The 20839-nt window shown below is 66.9% G+C and overlaps 2 protein-coding genes across 6 annotated transcripts; one reads left to right on the top strand and one right to left on the bottom strand.

Moving 5' to 3' along the window:
* Positions 1–13397: 13397 nt before the first annotated feature.
* LOC136993626 (signal-regulatory protein beta-1-like) lies at positions 13398–17017 on the bottom strand. 5 transcript variants are annotated; one of them, XM_067307807.1, is made up of 6 exons: positions 16805–17017; positions 16557–16680; positions 15369–15722; positions 15096–15291; positions 14701–14743; positions 13398–14448 (listed from the first exon to the last, which is right to left on the bottom strand). In XM_067307807.1, exons 2-6 carry the CDS (start codon positions 16627–16629, stop codon positions 14320–14322), a joined length of 795 nt encoding a protein of 264 aa, XP_067163908.1. In that variant the 5' UTR covers positions 16630–16680; positions 16805–17017; the 3' UTR covers positions 13398–14319. The 5 variants fall into 5 exon arrangements, with proteins under 5 accessions (XP_067163908.1, XP_067163907.1, XP_067163906.1 ...); XM_067307806.1 differs by lacking the exon at positions 16805–17017 and having other exon boundaries at positions 16557–16787; XM_067307805.1 differs by lacking the exons at positions 16557–16680; positions 16805–17017 and having other exon boundaries at positions 15096–15117; positions 15369–16542.
* Positions 17018–17253: 236 nt separating this feature from the next.
* LOC106493210 (signal-regulatory protein beta-1-like) lies at positions 17254–20595 on the top strand. Its single transcript, XM_067307803.1, has 6 exons — positions 17254–17429; positions 17755–18114; positions 18611–18922; positions 19069–19422; positions 20129–20236; positions 20354–20595. The coding sequence occupies exons 1-5, from the start codon at positions 17291–17293 to the stop codon at positions 20230–20232; spliced, it is 1269 nt and encodes a 422-aa protein (XP_067163904.1). The 5' UTR covers positions 17254–17290; the 3' UTR covers positions 20233–20236; positions 20354–20595.
* The last annotated feature ends 244 nt before the right edge of the window (positions 20596–20839 follow it).

Below are 20839 nucleotides of genomic sequence, written 5' to 3' on the forward strand. Positions count from 1 at the left end.
GGGAACAGAAAGCAACTTGAAGCCTTTTTTGTTTAGAATGGCAGATGGAAAAGGAAATTGCCCTTCTCAGCCCCAAAATGAGGAAGGAGGGCTGGGCTGCCCCCCTGCTGCCTGCAGGCACAGAGCACGACATGCAGCTGGTTTTGAGCGAAACGGGAATCGAGCTGCCGCCGCGCGCCCAGCCAGGCACCAGCGTCGGGGAGGCGCGGAAAGCAAAGCCCAGGTCTTCGTTACCTGGCGCCGGCGGGGCAATCGCCCGCCTCACGCAGTCAGCGGCGCCCCATCCCGCTCCAGCACCGCTTCCAGCCGGATGCCGGCGTCCGAGGGCCCACGAGGAAGGCGCCCGGCAAAGCCCCGGCCCGCGGGAAGGCTGGGCGCCCGCGTGCGGCCGGCGGGCGAGCTCATGCCCTTGCCCCGGCCTCAAGGGCCGACGGCTTCACCTTCGCCACCCCGCTCGCGGGGCTCGGCTGCGCGCGTCTGCCTCGCCGCAGTCCCGTCTCCCCCTCCGGTTTTCTGGCGCTGATGATGTCTCTGCGCGCCGCCTCCCCATCCCCGTTGCCTAGCACTCAGGACTTGATGGGGCTGTTTTCAACAATGTACCAGTTCAGCACAGAGACCCCCCCCCCCCCCAAGCCGGCTTCGGAAGGGCTCCGATCAGCCCTGATTTAAGGTAGCTTTCCTGCCGGCTGGGGAGAAGCCAGGGCACTGCCTGGCTCCCAGCAAACTTGTTTTTCTAAGGTCATTTCTGCATGCCCGATGCGGCGCACATTGTTTTCTTAAGGTGGGCCGGCGGAGTTCCCACCCCGACCCGCCGCCGGGGGTTCCCGGCTTTTGCCAGGTTTGGGTCTCACAGCTGCAAGAAACCCTGCAGGTCCCCCGTTCTCGTGCCTCCTGCAGCAGCTGCCGGCACAGCCGATGTCCCAGCAGCTTCCCCACGGCCACGGGGTGAGCCGGGAAGCGTGTACACCGGGAAGCCCCTGGGGAAGGTGCAGGAAGCAGCCGGGCCAGAGGAAGGGATGGTTCAGTGCCTCGAGCGCTCACCCGGGGCTGGGATGATGGGGGCTAGAGTCCCCCCCTGTGTGCCGCAGGCTTCCTGCGTGACCGCAAGCACGGCCATGGCTTTGGCACCACGTGGCCCGAGGCTCTCGGTGGCACGCGCCTGGGGAGGCTCACCACCACCACAAGGTATTTCTGCACCGTCCGAGGGACAGCGCGGGGCCAGTGGCCGAGCCGGAGAGCCCATACTGGGGCCAGCCGTGGAGCAGGGCAGCAAGACGGTGCCTTGCACAAGCAGGTGTCTTGGAGTGCCACGCAAGGCGGACGGGCCAGCTCGGCCCACCGGGGTCACACAAAACAAGGGGACTCCAGCGTGGACGACTGGAGGCTGGACGGGGAGGCAGAGGCATCCGCAGCCCTCTCTCTGCAAGGGGCTGCTGCAGACGCGTCCTGGGGGCAAGCGCAGCGCGGGTTTGGGCATCCCCGCGATGTCCCCACTGTCCCCGCTGAGGGGGACCCGGGGGCAGAACAAAGCTGCTTCTCAGCACAGCGCGGGGAGGCCCGCTCCCCCGACGCACGCGGGAGCGCCGTGCAAGACACACGCCGCTCTGTGCCGCGTGGCTCCCCGCGCCTGCTCCGCCACGGCATTAATGGGAGCTTGTTCTCCGAGCGTCACCGGCTCCCTCCGCGGCTCGGGGGAGGCGAGAGCCTCCCGACGAGGCAGCCGGCAGGGGAGAAGGGGTGCAAAGGAGGAAGACGTCTAGACACGAGCACCCGTGCGACACGTGTCCCTGCACCATCCTACAGCCGCCCCACTTCTCCCCGACACGAAGGTCCCTCCCAGGGGACATACAAGGATGCTTCCTCCACAGCCTGCCCCGCCGCAGCTCCTCTTGCCACCCGCGGGCATGTCAGCAGGGCTGAGATCATTCCCAGAGCCCCAGGCAGGCGCACTGGTCTGCAGCAGTTTTGGACCAGACGCGATGCTGGGAGCTTCCCAAACCCCCCTGCTTCTCCCTCCACCTGCCCAGGGTCAGGCTAGGCGGCCTCGATGGCAGGAGCGTGCATCCCAGCCCGGGAACCTGCCGCGGGCAGCCTGGCTCCCCGCTCCCCTCCTCCCTCCCGAGGCAGCCGCCGGCGCCGGCAGCTTTATTTAGGGCTTCATATAAACAAACAGCAAAGATATCTTAAGTGACTTGGCACCGTCAATCTGCGCCCGTCGTCAGCCTGTGTACGCTCCCGCTCGCGCCGCCGCGAGCCCCCCCCCGGGCCCGGCGCGTGCTACGCCCATGCCTTGCATCCAGCCTTAATTTAGCTCGCGCCGCGTTCGGAGGCAGGACCGGCCTCCTGGGGCGACTGCGCTGCATCTCCCTCCCTGAGCCCCATCAGGGCAGCTGGAGCTGCCCTAAAATAATCCGTGGCCAGTGCTATTCCCATGGGGACTACCATAAAATAATCTGTGGCCAGTGCTATTCCCAGGGAGCCCAGTGCAGCCGTTATTTCTATTTCCCCTTTACGCAGCTGGTGGCCATGTGAGCACACAGCAGGGAAGGGGCTCGGAGGAGCCGTTTGCTTTGGGGATGGGCTCTGCTCATGGCCATCAGCCCAGGAGCATGGCCCAGAGTCAAAACCACCCTGGCACCGGGAGCAGACATGGGATTAGCAGTGGTTTGCAGAAACCCTGCAGCCCCCCTGCTAGCGGGCAGCGTACCCCACCCAGGCTGGCGCAGGGAGCAGGTGCCCCAGGCAGGGGAGAAGGCACCAGGGAGATGCTACAGTCCTTTCCAACAGCTCTGCTCTCCTGGTTATTTTTAAATGGAAGCACAATTCCTGGAGGCCTGGCTGACTTCAGCCTGTCTGGGCTGTTCTCCCGCTCCGCGCTGAAGGTTGAGACAACTTGTTTGGAGGCGATTACAAAGCGGAGACAGCCCCTGCGCAAGCAGCCGCCGTGCGCTTAGGAAGGAAAGTTAGAGCTTAAAAAAAGCTCTGCAGGAGAAGGTAGCGAGGCAGAGCAGATGGTGCAGCGGGAGCTTCCCGGGAAGAGCTGCTATTGCTCCCCATTAGGGAGCATATGGGCAGCAGGCTCAGCTGCCTCCTCTCCTGCCTAGGGCCCCGCATCTTGGCATCGAAGGTGCCCAGGCAAATGCAGGGCGGTTCGGGGAGCCGGCAGCCCCAGGACAGCAGCCTGCACCCGTGCAGGGCTGCAGGTCAGTGCAAGATCCAGGGGCGACAGGCGCTTTGCTCCTCGCACGCACCGAGCGCCTGAGACAGAGCGAGAGCTCAGCCGCTTGGGAAGCATAACGCCGTAATTAGTAGTTTCCTTCGGCATCAAACACCCACAGCGAGCAGGAGGCTGGCGGTGCCGCTCGTCAGGGAGGGTTTGCGCTGCCAGGCTTTCTGCGCTGCTACCGGGCAGACGGGCTGCGCTCGCTCTCGCTGCGGCTTCTCACTTCAGCCAAAAACCACCGCTCCAGCATGGACGGCGGGGATCAGTTTTGGAGCCCGTGTTCCCCCAGCATAGGACGCTCGGGGCCGAGGAGCTGCTGCAGCAGCTTGCATGGAGACCTCGCCGCCCGCCGGCTGGGGAAGGGGAAGCGTTTGGGAGCGTTTCAAGAATAGATTCGTTTTCACGGCTTCGAGGCACAGCGAGGAGCTCGCATCACACCTCCAGCACCCTCCTCGGGAAAGCACAAGCACCAGCCAGTCCGGGACGGGCTCGTGCCTGGCCTCCCCCAGCCCTGCTGGATTTAGTCCTGGGCCACAGCAGACTCTTTCCAACAGCCTTGGCTGAAGGGGGCTCAGTTCCCCTTTGGGGGGGCAAAGGCTCTGGACAGAGCTGTCACCGTTCCCAGGAGAAGCTGGGACCCAGGGCACTTCCGCATTTCCCTGTTTCCAGGAGTGCGGCTCTGTGTGGGCAGTGGGATCGCCCGCACCGAGCCACTTCCATCCCAGCATGAGCACAGAGGGAGATCCTTCCCCAGAGCAGGAGCCACAGCCCAGGGAAGCAGCATCCTGGAGCACTGCACACTGCCAGGCTCGCTCCAGGAGGGTCTTGGAGCAGATCGGCTCATCCAAGCCTGGCGGTGCCCGTGGAGGGTGACCAGAGCCTCGCCAGGGAGAGCCTAGCTGAAAGTCTCGCAGCGCTGGCTGAACCCCAACAGCACTTTCATCCCCTTAATCGCCAGCCTCTCTGATCCCCTCCCGACGGCCACACGGACGACAGAAAAGCCTCGCTCAGCAGAGAGCGGGATTCAAATTAACAAAGATGTGAGAGGTCTCAGTTCTTGCCCAGCAGGGCCGAATCTGGGCCTGTTAACGAGCAAAGTTTTGCCAGTGATGAGATATCCGTGTTCAGTCACCGCCAGGGATTTTTCCTTTAGAAATTACCACTGCGCAGCCACAGAGCGGCATGTGCTGCAGCACCCCGGGGAGGCACTCGGGGGGCTGGAGGTTCGTGCACGACACCCTGAGCAATAGGGCACGTTGCATCAGGCCACGGCAGCTGCCCCAGGGGGCTTGCGGGCTCCCTTCAGCCTCAGAAAATCCAGGGCAGCAGGGAAGTCCTCGAGATAAATCACAGAAATCCAATATAAGAAGAACACCAGCGCTTTGCCATCAGCCTAGAAAACACCATAAATTCAGTGTCCCGCACGGTGCGGTTTTAAGGCTGCTGGTTCAGGACCACATCCAAGCCCTGGCAACAGGCCAGCACACGCAGGAAGCCACCCACGGCCCCAGAATAACCCCAGGAGCTGAGATAACACGTCTCGCTTTTCCACCCTGCCCGCAGAAGAGCGCTCAGATTTGCAGGGACTCGCTTCCCCGTGAAGCTCCGGGGCCGCCTGGTCGCACCCCGGCCGTGCCAAGCCCCACGCATCGCCGGGTGCCGTCTCGTCACCTCCGCGGGACGCCGCTTTCGCGGCGCACCACAACAGAGAGCAAGGCGCACAACCACATCAGAGAGCGAGCCCGGGGCATGCTCCTCCGCAGCCCGAGAGCAAGGCTCACGCGGGCTCAGCACATGCTCCCCTTCCCTCCTCCAGCTCAAAAGCCGGGTTTCAAGACACCTTCACCCTGCGAGCCAGGGGGAAATACCCCAGGGACCCCTGCATTTTCTGCCTGTCCTCTCCACCAGCCTAGCTCCACAGTCAGCGACAGCCCGGGGTTTTTTCATTAGGGGAGAAACACAGAAATATCTTCTAGAGTAAGTAGCTGCGATTGCACTGCTGATATTTAGGGCTTCCAGCATAACAAATGGAGCGTCAGCTTCATTAGGTACCGTGCCAGCTTAATCCGAGACATCCAGTACAGAAAGAGCTTAAATTAGTTTATCTGATGTCAACTTGTAACAAACAATATGCTAGCGGGCGGATGGGAAAAGCGACCTTCTGCCAGTCGGCAAGGAGCGACAGCAGAGAGCAGGACGTGCCCGGGAAGGGGGGGACGGGGCAGCCACCCGTGGGGGGTGCGAGCTCCCTCCAGCAGCGCCCTGCAAGCTCCCGCATAAGAAACCGGGGCTTGCTCGCATCTTACCTGCCTGCTCACCCCGTGCACTGCTGCAGCACCACGAGCACCTTGCAGCCAGGGAAGGGGGCAGCCCCCAACCACGTCCTTATGTGGGGGAGGCCCTGGCGTGTAACGAGCTGCAGGTGCTTCGTTAAGGCCCCGGCGAACACGCTCTGATGGGCAGGAGAGAGGCAGGGAGGAGCTGCGGGGAGGCTGCCGTGCGAGGCGGGAGCCGCTTGATGGTGGTTTCCTCCAGATGTGCTTCTGGGGGATGCCACCACCATCACCATCACCACCGCCACCGCGGTGTCCCTGGCCACCTCTGCGCCACTAAAAGAGGAGTCCCGAAGCTGAGCAACTTGTGCATGTGCTTCCCCCCACGCACCCCCCCCCCAGCTCAGGAGGGCGTCACGGGAATTGCCTGTTATTCCTTGGTCTAGGTTTTATCACTTGATTTAGAGCTCAGCTGAGACATCTCAGGTCCTCATCTGAGCTCGTGGGATGGCCGGTGCCGGGAGCGGGGGGCAACCTGCGAGGAGATGCTCCCTGGCGCGGGGGGATTTACCGGAGGAGGCTGTGCCGGGCGCCACGGCAGCAGCACTAGCTGTTATCCCAGCCTAATTGGGGAGCCGTATTTCTAATCACATCCCACTTAATTTTAGTAGCGCTCGAGCGCTCCGCTGGGATCAGGCGATGCCCTTGAAATCCATCAAACGGCTTTCACGGCGCGGTTCAGCACCGATCGCTTCGTGGCGAGGGAGGGCGGCCGCCCCGGGAACGTGCCGCGACGCTCCACGGGCGCTCGCGGGGGGCACCTGGGGCGGCGAAAACGGGATAACTCGGCCGGGCTTCCTTAACGCCGCGCCACACGTTTCCGACAACGGGGGGAATTCCTATCAGGCTGTGTCAGAGCAGGAAAGGTGGCTAATATCCGGTGCCGAGGCCGGGAGCCTGCCCCGGCCTGACCTGGAGGCGGTGGGAATTCGGGGCGGGGGGGGCAGGACAGAGGGGCTGCGGGATTTGGGGTGAAACCGCTGACGCGGTGAGAAAAACAGGCTGCGCAGGGGACGGGACCTGGCGGGGTGCCGCGGGCATCTGTGCCAGGGCCTGGCGCCCTGCTCGGGAAGCGGTTTTGCTCCCCGGCTGTGGGCGAGCGCGGCCGGCGTGGTGCCTCGGGTGCCCGGTGCGCCCGGTCCCCGCCGGTTCCTGCGAGCCGAGGCGGACGGGCAGACGTGCCGGCGGCATGCAGCCCCGCGGCGCTTGCAAGCCCCATTTCTTTCCAACAGCACTTAGCTGGCGGCGGCAGCGCAGGGCTCGGCTGGGGCTCGGCCCTCCTGGGAATCGGGTTGCCTAAGAGGAGAGAACGGAGGGGAGGGAAGCTGTTACGCCCGGGGTTCGTCGGGCGATGGGGAGCGATGGGCAGGCGGGAGCGAGCTGAGCTGCGATACCATCTTGATTTTCTTCTGCTGCTCTTTCCTGCATCCTCCCAAAGTTCTGTGCTGATTGCAAATTGTTATCATGAAAGCGCATCCAGCATCGCAACAGCAGATAATGCTCCGCTGGCTCCCGGGCCCGGCTGCTCCCGCTCGCCGCTGCCTGATAAACTGTCACGGCAGCTGCAGATGAAAACACAAACGCGAGCGCTGAGGGATTTATCACGTTAAGCTATCGCAGCCCATCGCTTCCTGCTCGTCAGCGCTCTCGCTGCGGGTGCGGGGACCGCTGCGGGACACTGAAGTCCAGCCTGCACCGGGGTGGTTGCTCCGTTGGACGTTTTTTTCCCTGCAGAGAGAGCAGCAGGCGCTGGGGCGGCTGGGGACGGTGGAGCTGCACCAGCCCCGCGTGCCGGAGAGCCGGGCCTGGGCGGGAGCACGCGGGGAGCTGGCACAGAGAGAGCAAAGGCGCCGAAAGACAGCAGCGCCGCTGGCAGCGGTGGCTTCGTTGGAGGTTATTTGTGAAACCGCCGTATCTCGTGCGTCATGGTGGGAATGGAAAGTGCGCAGCAGCCCGGCTGCACGTGGGACGAGCTCGGCCGAGACGGGCTCCGCGCGCTGCCGGCCCCGGATGAGGGTTTGCTGCTGGCCGCTCGCTTCGGCCCCGGGGAGGCCGCGCACGTCCCGCCCGCCTGGCTGGGCACTCGCGGCCCTGCGGGGACCGGCCGTGCTGTCCCTGCCACCAGGAACTCTTGCAAAATTGCTTCGGCCAGGCTTTTGCAATGGTTTGTCTTTTGCTTTTTTTTTTCAGTCCAAAGGGCAACAAAAAGCATCAGGATTAATTCCTGCCCATGAGACTGTGCTCACGGTGTCCGCGTTGGTCCCCAGGGTCTCTCCGTGCCAGGAAGCCCTGCCGCTGCGGGATCTGCCCCCTGCCCTGCAGGTGCGGGGCTGGAGATGGGGCCGAGGGATCAGGGCGTCCGAGGGGCTCTGCGGTGTGTCTGAGGCTGGGGAAATACTGCCGGGGATTATCTGTGCACTGTGGTGACCTGAGGCACCTGAGCTGAGACATATGACGGCACCAGCGGATATCTGCTAAGCGGGGGAGTGTGCACTGGCACGCGGGAAGCCCGTTTTGTGCGTTTTGTACATGCATGCACCTGCATGTGCACATGTGTGTGTGTGTGCATGCATCTGTGTGCATGCACCTGCTTGTGCATGTGTGTGTGTGTGCATATGCATGCGTGTGCATGTGCATTCCCCCGCGTGTGCATGCAGCTGCGTGTGCACACGTGCGCGGCAGCATTCGTACCCCTGAGCCGGGGCTCTAGGCCCAAACGGGGCTGCCGTCCCGTGGCGCCACGGTCTCGCAGGGCCTCTTTGGGGAGGTGGCGCCGGCCCCCGCCACTGGCGCCGGGTGCTTGGCGAGGGGATTACGCTGCGTCTGGGGCTTCTGCGCCCGGATAGCAAGCGTTTTGCCCACTGGCCTCTGCGAAAGCGCCGCTAATTGGCGCGTGCGCTGGGGCGCAGGGAGAACCGGCGCGGGGCTGAGCGGGGCTCGCTCGGCGGCTCCCCCGCGCTGCGCCCCGTCGCAGACAGGAGGGAAACCGCGAGAGCCAGGGGCGAAGTGCTCGCCCCGCGACGCAGGCGAGGCAGGGAAATCCAGTCATATATTGCTCCGATAAAATGCTCCAGCGATCATTGCGCTGCAGCCGTGTACCAACAGCTCCTGACCGCGAGCGTTAACGATATCCACCCAATTAGCTGCTGCGAGCTCCGCGCAGCCCCGAGGATTAACAAATGCAATCATCATCGCCAGGCGTAAGCAGTTAACACCGTTAATTAGTTGGCGTGTGAATCCCAACCCAAACACGGCACCTCTCACAACAAGCAGGCACCGGGGAGCCGGCCCGGCCGGGCTGCTGCTGCGGGGAGGCCGTTCCCCACGAGCCAGGCAGCATCCCGGCTCGCCGGCTCCGCGCCGCGACCTCCAGCCAGCCGGGATTTCCTCGCAGGAGCATCCCTGGCTATTGCATTAAGGACGAACACAAGCGGCCCCGCAGCCTTTCCGCTCGCCATCGCAGGGAAGCCTTTCCAGACGAGCCGGCGGAGCGTTTTCCTCGCGGGACCGGCCAGAGACGCGCTTTGCTCCTGCCCGTTTCCCACCGGCGCCACGCAGGAGCCCGGCTCGCTCCGTCCCGCTCGGCCCAGCCGGGGCCTCCCGGGGCCTCCCTCCCTCTGCTCCTGGAAACGGGAGATGTTTACCGAGAATTTGCCTTGCCCGGGGATACGTTATTTTTACGCGTTGCTATAGTTACCGATACCATTATAAAATGAAGCCTGAACCTCGTGGAAGAAATGGATCTGTCAGAAGCAATTATTTAGAGGAGCGAGCTGTTTATCCCGCGGCCAGGAGCGCGGCGGGGGGACGCCGGGGAGCCCGGGGGGCGAGTCCCGCCGCGGGGGATGCGGCGCCGGGAAGGTTCCCGGAGCCCCGCGCGCCTCCGGGCCGCGCCACGAGCCGCCGGTGCCAGCGCCGGCGAGCGCAGCCCGGGCACGTTCGCCGGGAACAAAAGCGGGGCCGCGCCAGCCGGCCGGGCTGAGAAAGCGCTTTCAGCCCTCTCCTTGGCTTCCTCCCGCAGCTTCTGGTTTTCCCGTTCGCCTGGCTCGCTAAATATTTTTTCCTTTCCCTTGCACTTCTCATCAGAGGGGCGGTTGTGCCGGGCTCGGTGCCGCTGCCAGCTCCCGGGGCCGGCGGCCAAGCGGAGCCCGGCGTTAAGGTCGCTCCACGCGCGCGTGCCGGGCAGCCCTGCGGCCGCCGTGACCCGTGGGAAGCAGAGCCCGTGGCGTTCCCATGGGCTGGGCGTCAGCCCCAGGCTCTTCCCGGGGCTCTGCTGAAAGCCCGTTTGCACCCAGCAGGAAAACCAAAGCAGGCCAAAAGTTTCCCAAACTGGTGCAAGTTTGGTTCAAAGCGGCGGGTCGGCAGCTTGCCGGGGCACTCTCTCCCTGGGAGGGTGCTCGGAGGGGAGGGATCCCCGTCCCGGGAGTCGCGGTGCCGGGGGGTCCCCGGGGCAGCTCTGACTGCACCTTGCCAGCAGCTCAGCAGCCTCCCCCGGACTCCAGCGGGATTTAAACCCGGAGGAGGACGGAGGTGACACGGTCAGGTAACAGCGCGGGGAGGTGCCGGGGCGCCCGCGGGGGCCGCTCGGATCGTTCCTGGCCCGGCGCTGCCGCTGGAGTCGCCTCGCCAGCCCGGTCCTCCCGGGCGCTCGTCCCTGAGCAGCGTCCCGTCAAACGCCCGGAGCACAAAGCGACTCTTTCTTAAGCACTGGATGTTCCCGTCCGTCTCACGGTCCTGGAAATCCCGCTGTAACCCTGCCAGCGCGCTGGCCTCAGCGACGTCCTGCGGCGACGGACCGTGCAGGCTGAGCGCGCGCTGGCCGTGAAGGATTTCCTTGCATCGCTGCGCGTTAAGCGCCTTCAGCAGCTTTCGTTTCCGCTGCCCGTCCCCCCTGTGCCCGCGATGGGGACGCGGGGCGGCCGGGGAGGGTGCTGCCCCTTCTGCCTCCCTCGTCCTGCCAGTGCCAGGGATTTCAGGGAAACAGGACCAGCTAGGGGAGAGGGATTGCCCTGCCGGAGCTGCAGCACCCGCAGCACAACCTCGTAGCAGACACCCGAGAATCCACATGCACCCGCAGCCTTCGCTGCCTCCCGGGGCTGCTTTGGTGCTGGGCAGCTGCCGGGCCGGGGCTGAGGCCCCATGTTGCCTCGTGGTCGCTTGCGGGCGGCGCTGAGCACCCCGGCCCAGCGCCCTCATCCCGGGAGATGGCGGCTCTCTCGCAACACGTCGGTTTTTTACTCAGATTGTGCTTACGGGGCTGGAAAAATATCCGTTGGGCTGGAAAGTGCTGAGCCCTCACTAAATCATAGAATTGGGGGGAATAATAATGCCGGAAGCGAGGATACAGCACAAAAGCAGTTCCTATGACAACCCCAAATCCCCAAACTGTTTATCCTCTTTAATAAAAATCTACAATAACCATGAAACCAGGGAATAAGATTCAATAAGCACAACACAAAATAAATTAGGAACAGCATAAAGCATGTAAGCATTTTGCTGCTGCTTCGTTCCTTGTTTCCTGGTGAAAACGCTGCCCGGATAAATCGAGAGCGGAGAAGGGGCGATGCCGGCAGCGGTGGTGGCACAGGGACGCGGCAGCCGCCCGGGCATGGAGCAAGGTGCTTTGCCCAGCGCGTCGCTGTGCGACGGGGCCCCGGCGGCACCGCGGGCACAGCCAGACCCGGCCCCTTGTGTCCCGCCGGGTGCCCTGGCCCGTCGGACGCCGGGTGTGAACGTGGAAAGGCCCCTTTCGACCTCCCTCCTTGCACCTCACCTGCCCCCTGCCCCGTGCCGAGCTCCGGAGGCCAGGCCGGCACGGGAGCCGGCGGGAGAGCCGCCAGCTGGGACTGGCCCGGTGGGGAGGAACCGCGTCCCGCGGCACCCGCAGCAGCCAGCTGGGCGCATTCAGCTCTCCTCTAGCGTTTGCATCCCAAAACATCGCATGAATACCGGCGTGATTGGGGGGGGCCCTGGCTGCGCCACGTCCTTGGCGTTTCTGCCAAGAGCGGAGCCCGGGCAGACCGGCATGGGAGGGTGGGGGTGTGCACGGCTTCTCCTCGGGGCCAGGGAAGCATCCCTGGGACCCTCTCGCCCTTTCCAAACCCGCCTTGGAGCCTCTCGGCCATTCCTCCAGCGCCCGCATGGAGCCTTGCTTGCGCCTTCGGACACCAGCGCTGCTCCCCATCGGCATCCTGGCACGGGGGACCCTGTGGCACCGTGGGGTCCCCATGGCATTGCAGAGTCCCCATGGCATTGCAGGGTCCTTGTGGCATCTTGGTGTCCCCATGGTACTGCAGGGTCCCCGTGGCATTGCAGGGTCCCCGTGGCATCTCAGGGATCCTGTTGCTTTGGCCACTGCAGATCCGGTGGCCATTTGGGTCGTGCCGACATGCGGCGGGACCCGCCGGCGCGTGCAGAGCCGCCTCCCCGGGAATGGGCTCCCGGCTTCCTGGGGAGCTGCTACGGCAGTCGCGCCGTCCTGGTGGCCACGGGGATGGGCACAGCGATGGGTATGGGGACAGCGCGGGCGCAGTCCGGGGGGATCCAAGTGCAAGGGTGTCCCAGATGGACACCAGGGCCCAAGGATGGAGGGAACTGCTAAATGGGGACCTGGCTGGAGCAGCCCGCGCCACCAGCCGGCTGCAAGGGCCCAGCCTGGAGCAACGCGGCGCCCTGGGCGGCGGGGTGGCCGCTGCGCACCCGTCCCCGCGACGGGCTGCGGGCACGGGGGGGTCTCGCCTTCTCGCCGCGGAGCTGGAGCGTCCACCCCCACGGCCAGGCAGGGACACCGAGCCCCCTCTCTCACCCCTCCTTCCTGCTCAGCCTCGGCTCCGGCACGAGCTCCGGCTCTGTGGTTTCTCCCTGGCGCGTGCTGCCAGCCGCGTTCCGCTTTCCAGGACCGATCCCGGCGCCCGACCCCGGCAGCGCCGATAAAACCGCCCCGCAGGGAGAGGGCGAACGGTAAAACCCCCCCCGGCCGGGCTCTGCGACACCCTCAGCTCGGCTGAAACCGCCCCGAATGCCCCAAATGGGCAGCAAGTCCCCGCGCCCAGCGCCCGATTCCCCAGCAGCGCCGCAGGAGCAGCCCCCCGGCCCCCCGCTCCGTCCCGCCGCCCGGCCGCGCTCCTACCTGCCGGCCGGGGCCGCGCTCGGGCGCTCGCTGTGCTTTCGCTGCCGGCAAGCCCCGGGCTGCCGGCTTAAAGGATTTTCCCACAATAACCACCAAATCCCTCTCCCGGGCAGCGAGGCGCAGGCCTGGGCCCTTCCCTAGGCGCACGGCGCTCCCAGCCCTGCGCGGCGGCTCGGCTCGCTCGCCTGCTGCTCTCCGTGCGCTTTTTATCCAGCTGGATTCCCCCCCCGCCGGCCCAGCCCAGTGCTTCAAAAGCCCTAATTCCCTGTAGATCTGCTTTCGTTTCCCCTCGCCGGCGAGGTCTCTCCCCGCTCTCGGTCTCACCCGCACGTTTTACATACTCTGCTCGCAGTCCCTGCTCGGGCTTTTCGCGCTGCGGGCGTCTCGGTGTCCCAGGGGAGCGTGATGTTCCCGTCCCGTCCCACGCCCCACGGCAAAGCACCCGGGATGGAGACCTCCAGCGCGCACATGCGCTTTGGACCTCCCCGGGGTGCTGGGTGCTGCGTGCAGGACGCCGAGCTGCCACCGAAAAAGAAGCGTCCCCAAGCTGTCCCCAAGGCTGGGGACACGTCCCCTGGGTCCGTCATGCAAATGCATTTCATAAGCGGCTTCCCCCCCCCGCCCCCGGCCGGCAGCAACGTGCCCGTGGGGAGGATCTCTGCTCGCAGAAAAGGCCCCGGTACCCCCCCACGCGCAGATACCGAGCGCCGTCTTCTTTCACTTCTCTATTTTGATTTCACAGAAAAGAAAAAAAATAGATAAAGGAAATTGGAAGCCGGCGTCCGCAAACAGCTTTCAAGGGCGCAGCAGCGACGGGCCAAAGAGCAAAGTTTCTCTTCCTGGAAACGTGTGTTTCGCCCTTCAAGCGACGCCTTCGAAGCGAGGCGTTGGTGCCCGGTGGCGTGGGGCCGCGCTGGCGCTGCAAGGTGCCGGTGCCGAGCATGCCACGAGCGTCCGGCCTCGCTCCGGCCCCGGCTGCCCCTCGCCGGGACATGAGCGTGGCCGCCTCCGCGGTGGCTCCATCCCGTCCGGGCAGCGCGGAGGTGGCCCGAAGCATCCACGTGCCCCTAATCCCTGGATTAGGGCCCCTCCGCCGCAGCTTGGGGACGCGGCGCCGCTGCCCGCCGGCTGGGCGAGCAGCGAGGGGGCCGGGCGCGCGGTGCTGCTGCCGGGAGGCAGAGCCCCGGCGGGAAGGGGCCACACGAGCGGGGCCGAGAAGCAGCTTCGATGTACGAGATTCCCGCCTGCCTCCATCGCTCCTTGCCTTGGGCTCGCGGGCAAAGCCGCGGTGCCGCGCCAGGGCTCGGGGCTTTCCGTGGGCGCTCGTCCGGGTCCCTGACTGCGGCAGGACAGGAAAGCACCGCTGTTCGCTGGCTTTAATGAGGATGCGCTTGGCGCGGGGAGGAGACAACGCGGAGCCGGGAACATGCCGGCGGCCGGTGCCGGCGGGTGCATGCTTCCCTCCTCCGGGAACGCGCCGGGGAGCGCTGCCAGGGTGGAGGCGGCGTGCCGAGCCCGCGGCGGGCTGCGCTCCACCAGCGCGTCCGCTTCTTCTTTCTGCTGCCTTGCAGAAAAAGTCCCCGCTTCCTCCCCCGGAACGGGCTGGCGGCTGGGGGCCGTGGCGGTGCCGCGCTTTACCGCGCCGCTACCCGGATGCTGGCGTACTCGGAGCCGGCGGTGCCGGGGCCGGGCGCCCGGCGCGGGGCCGCGGGCAGGTGCTGCAGGTCGGCGTAGTGAAGGTCCGCGTCCGCCCCGCCGCATCGCTGCAAGGGCGAGAGCCGCGCGTGGGTCACGCCGCTGCGCGAGAGCCGTGCGGAAAGGACCGCGCCGGCCCCCGTCCCACGGCGCCGGGCTCGTCCCCGTGGCCCCAGTCCTGCCTCCGCAGGGCCGTGCCGGCGGCCGCTGCCCACCGAAGTCCCCCAGAGCCGCCGCGTCCCTGGAGCCCCTTCGCCGAGGCCCAGGAGCCTCCCGAAATACCCGCCGGCTCGTCCCCGGCCTTCGCCTCCCGCTCGTACCTGGCCGGGCGGCGCTGAGGTCTCGGTGTCCGGCACACGGGTGCTGGGGGAGAAAGACCGTCGTTAGAGCAGAAACCAGCAAATCACGCTCCCCGCACCGCGCCGCGTGGATGCCACCCAGCGCCGCAGCCCAGGGGCTGAATTTCTGCCCCGAAGTTCAGCCGGGCTCTCGGGCGCCGGGACCCAGCGGCACCCGGCTCCCTGCCCCTTCCCGGGTGCAAACTCCCAGGTTTTGGCGCAAACAGAAGCGATGCAGCGCGGTGACGCGCCCGCGAATAAAAGCTCTTTTCCAGGGAAGAAATAAGGCTCTGAAGGGGGTGGGATCCCGCAGGCAGGCGGACGGGGCAGAGTTTGCTGGAGTCGCGGCGCGGAGGCGGGAGGCGGCGGGTACCAACCTGGGGCTGCCGGCGCTGCCGCCTGCGGAGCGAAGGAGAGGAGGGGTGAGCGGGGCGCGCGGCAGCCCCCGGCCGGCCCCCCGCTCACCTCCCCGCTTCCGCCGGTAGACGCAGAAGGCGATGAGGAAGACGAGGAGGAGGATGGAGAGCAGCGCGGTGGCGGCGGCGACGGCCACGCCGGGAAACGGGCCCCTCTCTGCGGGGACACGAGCCTCAGCGCCGGCGCGGGGCCACCGCAGCCGCGGGGCCGTGCCAGCGCCGGCACCGACTCACCGTGCACCGACACGGCCGTGCCGGCTCCCGAGCAAGAAACCCGCTCCTCCGAGCCCGCCTGCAGCTTCACGCAGTAATAGGTGCCGGCGTCCTCGGGGCGGGCGTCGCTGATGTGGATGGTGAAGTCCGTGTTGGAGCCGTTGGCCGCCCGCGTCACGCGGGGGAAGGAGCCTTTCTGAGCGTAGATGGTCTCATTCCTGCCGCCCGAGGGCTTCAGCCACTTCACGGCTCCCGCCGCGGCGTCCCCGGCCACGGTGCAGCACAGGGTGAACGTCTGCCCCACCAGCACCTGCAGCTTCTCCTGGAGCTGCTGCGGCTGGCAGCTCCCGTCCGCCCCGGCACCGGCACCGGCACCTGCGGGCGACGCCGAGCGGCGCCGAATTAACGCCCGAGGCAACCGACGGCTGCGTTCGCTCAGACCGGTGCGGGCAGAGCATCCGCAGCGGCCTGGGAGCTTTGCAGCGGTTTGGCTGGGAATAGTGCTGGATAGCAAGGACAAACTGCCCCAGGAGGGGCCGGCGGCAGCCGGGTTCAGAAGGGACGAGGGGCGACGCGCCAGCCCCTTGCGCACGGTGAACCTGGGGAGCTCCTTGCCGCGACATCCCGACATCCCGCGGCGGCTCAGAGCCTAGAGCCGAACAGAAAGAGGCAATTCCCGGGAGGAAAAGCCACGGCGCGCTCTGGAGCGTTACCACGAGCACCTAGGGTTTATGGCTCGCGGAAGCGGGGCTGCGGTCTGCACGCAGCCGCCAGCCTTTCCCGGCAGGCTGCACTCGGCTCTCCGGCTGCTCTGAGCGGGGATCCGCGCAGCCGGATCCCTCCTCCAAAACCCCTCCGGCCCCAACCTTGCGCCCCCTCCGGCATGGCTTCGCCACCGGGGCGGCGGAGCTCAGCGGGACCCTGGGACCCCCCGCACCCCTCGCCGGGCGCCTGCACGCCGAGCACGGCTTCCCGGCACGGGGGGCGAAGGGGGGAGATGCTCCGGCTGGGGACTGCCGGGAAAAATCCCGCGCCTCCCTCGCCCCGGGGAGCCGCACGCAGCCCTGCGGCTCCCGGTGGCGATTTTGTCCCGAGCCGTGAGATCTGCGCGTCGGGCCGGACGGCGCCGAGCGGCCGGGCCGGGGAGCGGGGCCGGGGAGCAGGCGGCACGGGGCCGGGGCGGCCGCCGGGACGCTGCGCCCTACTCACCCGCGAGCGGGGCCGGGCAGAGGCTGAGCAGCCGGAGCAGGAGCGGAGCCGCGGCGGCCGCCCGCAGAGCCATCGGCGCCGCCGAAAGTTTGAGCTCCAACTTCAGGAGGAGGAAAACGAGAAGCTGCACAGGAAATGGAGGCTGTTTGCGCCCGCGGTGCCTGCCTGGCTGCGTGCCGGGAGCGCGGCGCGAGTTAACCCCTGCGATGCATCCCCCGAGGGCGAGGCGCCGCGCCGCTCGGCCCCACCTGCCCGCACGGGGCTCGCTGCCGCGGCCGGGGCAGCGCAGCGCCTCTGCTCCCCGGCGCTGGTGTCCCGGCCGTGGCGGAGCGCCAGGGAGGCGAGCGCTTCGGGGAAGGCTGCGGGTTTCGGAGCCGCCCGCGAGATTTCCCAGCCCGCAGGGAGGAGCGGCGGCGAGGGGCGCCCACGCGGCGGGGAGGCGAAGCTCGGACGCCGCCGGGCAGGCCATGAGCGAGGGGCCGGGACCGCCGGGCTGCGACGCCGCCTTCCCGCTCTGCGCGACGGGGACGGTCCTGCGGGGATGCAAACCCGCCGCGGGGCTGCAAACGAGCCGCGGCGCCGCCTCGCAAGACGGCAGCTCGGCGACCCCCGGGGCCGGCAAGGACGCGGTCCCGTGACGTGCCGTGGTGCAAACGGTTCAGAAACCCTCTGGGCTTGCGTGGAAGTGACAGAGGAACTTGCCCCGCTTCCCTGCCCTTCCTTCCCCATTTGCAATGGGTGTGCCCCAGAGCCCCCGGGCCGGGCCGGGCCAAGGCGGCCGGCGGCGGGACGTGGGTCATGCCATGGCTGCGGCCGCGCGGGCACCAGCTCCCACCTGCCTGCTGCTGCTGCTGCTGCTCTGCAGAGGCCTGGGTGAGTGCCGGGGACGGGGCTGCGGGCGCCGCGCGCTCCCGCGCCCTTCCCTCGCTGCTGGCAGAACCGTCCTTCTCCTGCGCCTGAGCACGTTCGGGACTCTTCCCTCACCTTCTCCCCTTGCTCCCTGCTTTTATCCCCAGCGGAAGAGTTGGCTCTATTCCGGCCCGGCCTGGGGAGCCCGTATCCCCACCGGCCGTGCAGCCCCACCGGTGGGCGCATGCCGGGTGCCTGGGGGCCCGCGGCCGGGTGTCCCCGCGCAGGGCAGTGCCCGTGCCGGCCCTGGCGGCGGGACCCTCGCAGCCCCCCTGCTCTCGCTGCGCAGGTGCCAGCTCCGGTCCCCGGACGGACAGGAGCATCCAGCTGCAGCAGCCCCAGGAGGAGGTGTCGGTGTCCGTGGGGCAGACGCTCACCCTGCGCTGCAGCATCTCTGGAGATGATATAGCAGGACCTGTGAAATGGCTGAAGGCTTTGGGCAGCAAGAATCAGACCATTTATGACCAAAAAGTCTCCCCCCTCCCCCGCGTAACAAGGGCAGTGAATGAGTCCAGCACAAATCTCACCATCTACATCAGCAACGTCCAAGTCGAGGATGCCGGGACCTATTACTGTGTGAAGTTTAGGAAAGGAGACGAGCAGGATGAGGTGTATTTGTCGGGACGGGGCACGAAGGTGCTTGTGCGCGGTGAGTGGAGCTTTCAGCCCCGCCACGACTCCCCAGAGCAGCTGCCAGAGGGGAACCAGCCCTGCCGGGCGCAGCCGCCCTCCGTCGCGGCGGGCTCTGGTCCCGGGGCGAGCGGGGCTGGGCGGGGGCCCTGCGTCCCCTCCCCTGCCCAGGCCACCTTCCCTGCCGGCAGCAGGAGCCAGCAGGCGCCCCAGGCGCATCGCGGGGTCCCTCCTGGAGAGCTGCCTGGCAGCCAGGGGCGCAGGCTGGGCAAAGCCGCCTTCCCCGATCCCCCGCAAAGCCCTCGCCGCTCGGCTCTGCTCCAGGAACGGCCCACGGGGGGGTCATGCGGGGCCCTACCCCAGCCGTGTCCGTGTCCGTGTCCGTCCCCCAGCACAGAGCGCTCCGCCTGCGGCAGGAGCCCATTTCCCTCTTGGCGCGGAGCCCTGTGCTCCCGGGGGTGAGGGCTGCGGGGAGCAGAGAGCCTGCCCCAATGGGTAAATGCTTCTCCCCGCAGCCAGCCCTGCCTCGATGGCTGTGTCCGGGCCTGAGCACAGAGCGGAGCCGGGGAGCTCGGTGCGTTTCACCTGCACGGCCGGAGGCTTCTTCCCCAGAGAAATCGGTGTGAAGTGGCTCAAAAACGGGGCCCCGATGACGGCTCCGCAGCCCCAGGTCACCGCTGGGCAGACGAACTCCTACAACATGTCCAGCACGGCGGAGGTGACCCTGCAGGCTGCCGACGTCCGCTCCCGGCTCACCTGCGTGGTCGATCATGCCACTCTGAGAACCCCGCTGATGAGGACGTACAACCTCAGCAACGCTGTGCGAGGTGAGGGCTCGGCAGGGACCGTCGCTCCGAGCATCCCGCTCCCGGGGCGAGAAGCGGGGCTCCTTGTGGGGAAGGGGCCTGGGCGGATGCAGGCAGTGGGTTGCAGAGCCGGGCGGATGTTGGGCACCAAGCGCTTCTTTTTGCAGTGCCCCCCACCGTGCGTGTGCTCACTGAGCCGCCAAACCCCGTCGAGGTGAACAAGACTGTGAACTTCACCTGCTCCGTCGAGGGGTTTTATCCAGATGCAGTGACCCTCACCTGGCTGGAAAATGGGATGAAGGCAAATGCGGGGAGACGCCCCCGCCTAAGAGAGACCTCCCAGGGGACGTTCAAGCTGCGGAGCCTCCTGGAAGTGCAAGCGACAGTGGAGAAGAATCAGTCCGTGTTCACCTGCCAAGTGGTGCATGACTCCCAGAGCCCCGTCGGCAGCGCTGTGACCCTGCAGATCGCTGTGCCGGCTGCTGACCGGGGAGCAAGTAACCAGTCCCTCGCGGATAAGGGTGAGTGTGAGCCTGCCGCCGGCCTTAAGGATGCAGTCCCTGAGGAGGAGGCTGTTAGCTCTTGTCCTCCTGAGAAAGCTCAGTCCCACCAGAATCCTGTGCGGGATAATAAGAGCCAGCCCAGCTTCAAACGTGTTCTGCTTTCCACTCTCTTGGCACCGTCCTGAGCTCCTGCTCCTGTTACAACACGGGCTAGACAAGGTCGAGCATCCCCACGGGATGCAGCCATCAGGAGCAGAGCTCCCATCAGGCTGAGCCCTTCTCCCACTGTGCCGTCTAACCCGCTGCTCGGAGAGCAGCGCAGAGCCCACCCCACGCCTGCTAAGGCCTGGCTCCTCGGGGCCGGTGGGGCTTGGTGAATTCAAGTCACCAGAACTCGTGAGCACTGGCCCAGGTTTCAGTGCGCTGTAGCTCTGGCCCAGCAGGACCAGCCCATCACAACCAAGGCCAGCAGGTTTCAGGACATGAAACCTGTCTCCATATCAGGGCGGATGCTGCTAGGACCTGAATTGTCGTCCCTAGCGGTCAAGGTGTCACCACCCCGAGCCCCCTCCCAGGCCATTCCCGTTGCGGCACAGCCCCACTGGACCGAGCGGCTGGTTCAGCGCCAACACCGGCACCTGCAGCCCTGGGCGAGCAGCAGGAGGCCACGTGGTGGAGACCTGCCGCGGCCCCAGCCCTGCTCACTGCCCCGTCCCCACCGCAGGTCAGCACCTCCTGTCCCTCTATGGCCTCTGGATCGGGCTCCTGCTGGAGAAGGGGATCTTCGGCCTCGTCCTCTTCTTCCTCTTCAAGCGCAGGATGCAGTGAGGAGGTAAAGGCCGGTGGGTGGTGCGGCGGGGGCCAGCGGGAGCCCCCGGCTGGGCAGAGCAGCGTCCCCGGCTCCGGCTGAACCTTCCCCCTTCCCGGGGCGGGGATTTTCCCTTCACAGGGCCCGAGCGTCGGTCCCGGAGCTGCTTCCAGGCTTCTTCGCGTTTCTGCATCGTCCCGCTGGGTCCTTCCGCAGCGGGAGGCGACGCTCGCACCGGGGAGGAGATGCCATGGCACGGCTGCGCCGCCCCAGACGTCGGCCTGCACCCTGCGCCCGGGCATGGCGATGCCTGGTCAGGGCGTGCTGGCAGGAAGGGCCACGCTCCGCTTCCCTGTTTTTCCCTGAAAATAAACGGCATGGAAACACGCAGGGTGGCGGGGGGTGCTCTGCTGCGGCCTGCGCCGTCAGCCCCGGGGCCCTTCCCAGCTCCTTCCGTGGGGCTGGGCGGCCCCGGGCGGGAAGGGGGGATGCCGGGTTCCCCGGGGGGGGTTTCCAGCACGGCTCTCCCCGGGATGGACCAAGGCAGCAGGTCTGGCGGGCCAGGGTTGGCACCCGCCGCCCCGCACTGCGGGCGGGTGCTGCCGGATTCGGCTGCGGTCCCCAGGT

Source organism: Apteryx mantelli, chromosome 18 (genome assembly GCF_036417845.1).
Source record: "Apteryx mantelli isolate bAptMan1 chromosome 18, bAptMan1.hap1, whole genome shotgun sequence".
Taxonomy (NCBI): Eukaryota; Metazoa; Chordata; class Aves; order Apterygiformes; family Apterygidae; genus Apteryx; species Apteryx mantelli.